Genomic DNA, 3464 nt, shown 5'->3' with positions numbered 1-3464 from the left:
GCTTGGAGCTCCAAGCAGCTGTTTAGTTTGCTTACTCTATTATCCACTTCTGGTTTAGCATCACTTAAAAAACGTTAATACATCATGGTATCTGCTTCGGACTTTCGATCTTTTATCCATCATCATCAGCTCCCTTTCAGGAAAGATGTGCCAACCAGTGGTATGGACAGTTGTAAACAAGTAAATTGTTGACATTGATTTTGACAGCTTGCCAAGTCTCGTTTGCGAACATCATGAGATGGCATGTTTTCTTTAGGAATAAAGTTTTTGGAGCGAGCAACAGGACCAAACGCCAAGTTTCAACACATTTCGCAAGCTACAGGGTCCAGGAAACCCGCTTGAGATGCTTCTAGAACCAACTACTCGCCTCTAAACAGCAAGACACTGGAGAAAAACAAAACCGACGTGTCATCGCGTCATCGTTGTCGCATCCTGAGTCACCTGGCTTACGTTACCTTGCACCTTCGGTTGACGATAGGCCTGGGAAAAGCGATGACCTAGTTGCTACTTGTTGACGGTGTCTTGAAGCGGCCAAGGTTAAGCGAGGAGGGCCTGACCGGCTGATGACGCCAACCGGTGCAGCACTATCTCCAACCCGGAGGTGCTTCCTTATCAGCGAGGGTGGAGACATTTTAGATAAACAGACTGTGTGATCTGAGCTGTGTGGCTACCGGAATGCGGTACCGCTTGGAGATAGCAGTGTGTTTGGGATGGGATTTAAGGTGCTTGCGGAAGTTTCTTCCGCCTGCACAACAGCACAACAACTTCCGATGTTAGTGGCGATCGTTTGCGAGCGAACTATATAAGGCTCCGCGAACTAGTTGGTGGTATCTAATTAGTTCCCGCAGCTTCAACCGATCAGAACAACTGAAGAAGGTGAGCTACTAGACAGCACAGGTGCACTATCAGCACCAGGAACTCAACGAACGAACGAACGAACCAATCAACCGCCTCCAGGACACCATGAATAAGCTCATCGTTGGAAGCCTTTTCCTGCTCTTCGCGGGCCACCTTGCCGCCGCGTCGATGTTCGGACCCTTTGGGCCGTTTGCACAGCCGGCCGGTGGTGCCGCTGGTGGCGCCGCCTTCCCCGGATTCCCCGCCCGCCCGGGTGTAGGCCAGCTGCCATTCTTCCCACCTCAGCTGCCGTTCTTCCCGCCGCAGCAACCGTTCTTCCCAGCCAGTCCCTTCACGCCCGCCGTAGTCCCAGTCGTAGGTCCTGTGGTGGCGCCCGCCCTTGGCCGCGCTCTGCCGGCTCCGGTGACACCGACGCTTCCACCCACGGCCGGTGGAAATCTCCGAACCGTCGTCTCTGCCTCGGATGTAGTCGGTCGCCTGGCCGTGGCCGATCTGCCTGAGGACCTGCAGCAGCGTGCCCAGGAGCTCCAGGCCGCCAGCGAGGCGGGTTTCGATGCGTGCGAGGAGCTGCTCCAGCTACCCGGCGCCTTCTGGCAGTACAAGCGCTGCAATGCGTTCCAGCTGCGCAACGTGCTGACCGCGGCTAAGGCCCTCGAGCAGGAGGCTACTGCCCGTGCCGCAGCAGCAGCCGCCGCTGCAGCAACAGAAGCCGCTGTAGCAACCGAAGCCGTTGAAGCCCCAGCAGCCGTTGATGCCCCAGTAGCCCCGGTAGCCTAAACTACGGAACTCACGACTTACAGAGGTCTCAGCGATGCCTCAACATTAGCGTCCGCTGTGTGAGCACCGAAACAACAGGGAGAAGTCGCATTCTTCCAGTGCCCACTCCCCGATCACCATCGCCCTACACCCCTTCCATCGTTCAAAGGGGGGGATCAACGCCAGTAGGGTCAAACCCTGCTCCGGCGTAGGATGAAATATTACCTTTAGAAAATCTTTAAACTTTTGTTAGCAAAATGTGTTTCGGTTTTGTATGTATTTGAGTGTGTATAACGCGGTAATAAAGAGGATGTGCCCAGCCCCGGCTGATGTGTGGAGCTTACGCCACCCACACACACACACACACGCACATATCGAGAATAACACAACAAAAACGACTGTACGGTAACATTTGCGTCCCGCTGTGCGAAAGAACATGAAGGGTGGAGGTGACTGTTGCGGACATGGTAGGGGACGCTTCTTCTCTCTCTCTCTTCTTTTTTTTTCTTTAAAGAAAAGTTCTCCGGTAATAGGATGGGTGTGCGTCGTTTGTTTCTCGCGTTGGACACGTTGGTTGTTGTATGCGAAATTTACGTGCAAAGTGTACGTGTGGCGTGCGAGATGTGAGATGCCGACGGTTGCTGCTCTGGCGTTTGTTCTTCCACCTCTACCTGCCATGTCTACCTGCGTGTCTTAAAGCCGCCACACCCCCCCCTGCGCCGTCTATTGCCAATCATACTTCTACGGTTTTATTACTTTGAAGAAATATAGCAGCAACAACTGAACCGGGTGTGCGTCCCCGTAGGAAAAAAAAATCCGACCAGTTGAAACACGCTGAAGTTCATACTCGCATGAGTATCCTTACGAAGGAGGGGGGGCGTTTTCTTTTCCACAAACCAGTTGATGGGTGTAGGACGCCGACGCGCCTCCTCAGCCTGCTCGGTCGAAAGTTTTGGTTTCGAACGAAAAACCGGAATGAGGATCGTGGGTACAATTGAAATTACTCTCGACCGGCATTAAAAAGTCTACGCTTGCCTCCAAGCTCAACCCACACCCGAAGTACGAGGAACAGCTTCATGCACGAGGAACGTCGTCGTATAATTTTCCGGTGTCCGTGAGCGATGTTTTATTTCCCTCCATAACTTTCTCCCGGCGCGGGCAATTGCCGTCTGCACTGCCCCGTTGAGACGGCTCCGTTGTCTTCACCTTGATGAGGAGTTATCTTTGGTGCTAGGAGGAGTAAAAGAAAACGTATGCCCAAGATTTCAAACTAACTTGACCGCTGGGAGCGTTTGGATGGTTTGGAAATTGTGCATTTCGCGTTTCTTTAATTAAAACAATCGCAAAGCATACGTTATACACAGCTATATTTGTGGGATCATGAACCGGAACAACTGAAATAAACGTTGCAAAGATGCTGGAATGTTTGTTAATGTAACGTGTATCATTTTACTAAAGAGTATCTAATGCAGGTATTAACACTAGAAAACATTGCTTTGAATACTTGCGATAATACTATTGAGCGGTTATTTTAATCGTCCTCTTTAAGACGCTATAATTTTCCTTAAAAGTTCTTTTCTAATCCATAAACATGATTGTTTTTGTGTATTTGTAAATTATCTTTTGCATTTATAATTGTTCGATGAACCTCTTCATCAATACAATAGGTACTTGTAAAGCAAAAAATCTAACGGAACGGAGTTTGAAACTCTTTCAACTTTTTTTTTAAATGTTAATTTAAAAACCTGTCTGTGCGAGACAGTTAACAAAACCCAGCCATGTATGAAAAATAATTTCATATCTTTAATATCACAAATGACACCTCAAATTGAGCTTGACATTGTGGATTT

General features: G+C 49.6%; 1 protein-coding gene across 1 annotated transcript; it reads left to right on the top strand.

Moving 5' to 3' along the window:
• The first annotated feature begins 946 nt into the window (after nt 1-946).
• Nucleotides 947-1986, top strand: LOC131269284 (ESX-1 secretion-associated protein EspK-like). Its single transcript, XM_058271634.1, has one exon. The coding sequence runs from the start codon at nt 964-966 to the stop codon at nt 1633-1635; it is 672 nt and encodes a 223-aa protein (XP_058127617.1). The 5' UTR covers nt 947-963; the 3' UTR covers nt 1636-1986.
• The last annotated feature ends 1478 nt before the right edge of the window (nt 1987-3464 follow it).

Source organism: Anopheles coustani, chromosome X (assembly GCF_943734705.1).
Source record: "Anopheles coustani chromosome X, idAnoCousDA_361_x.2, whole genome shotgun sequence".
Lineage (NCBI taxonomy): Eukaryota > Metazoa > Arthropoda > Insecta > Diptera > Culicidae > Anopheles > Anopheles coustani.
The sequence above is the reverse complement of the archived record's forward strand: the minus strand, read 5'-3'. Positions and strand labels throughout refer to the sequence as shown.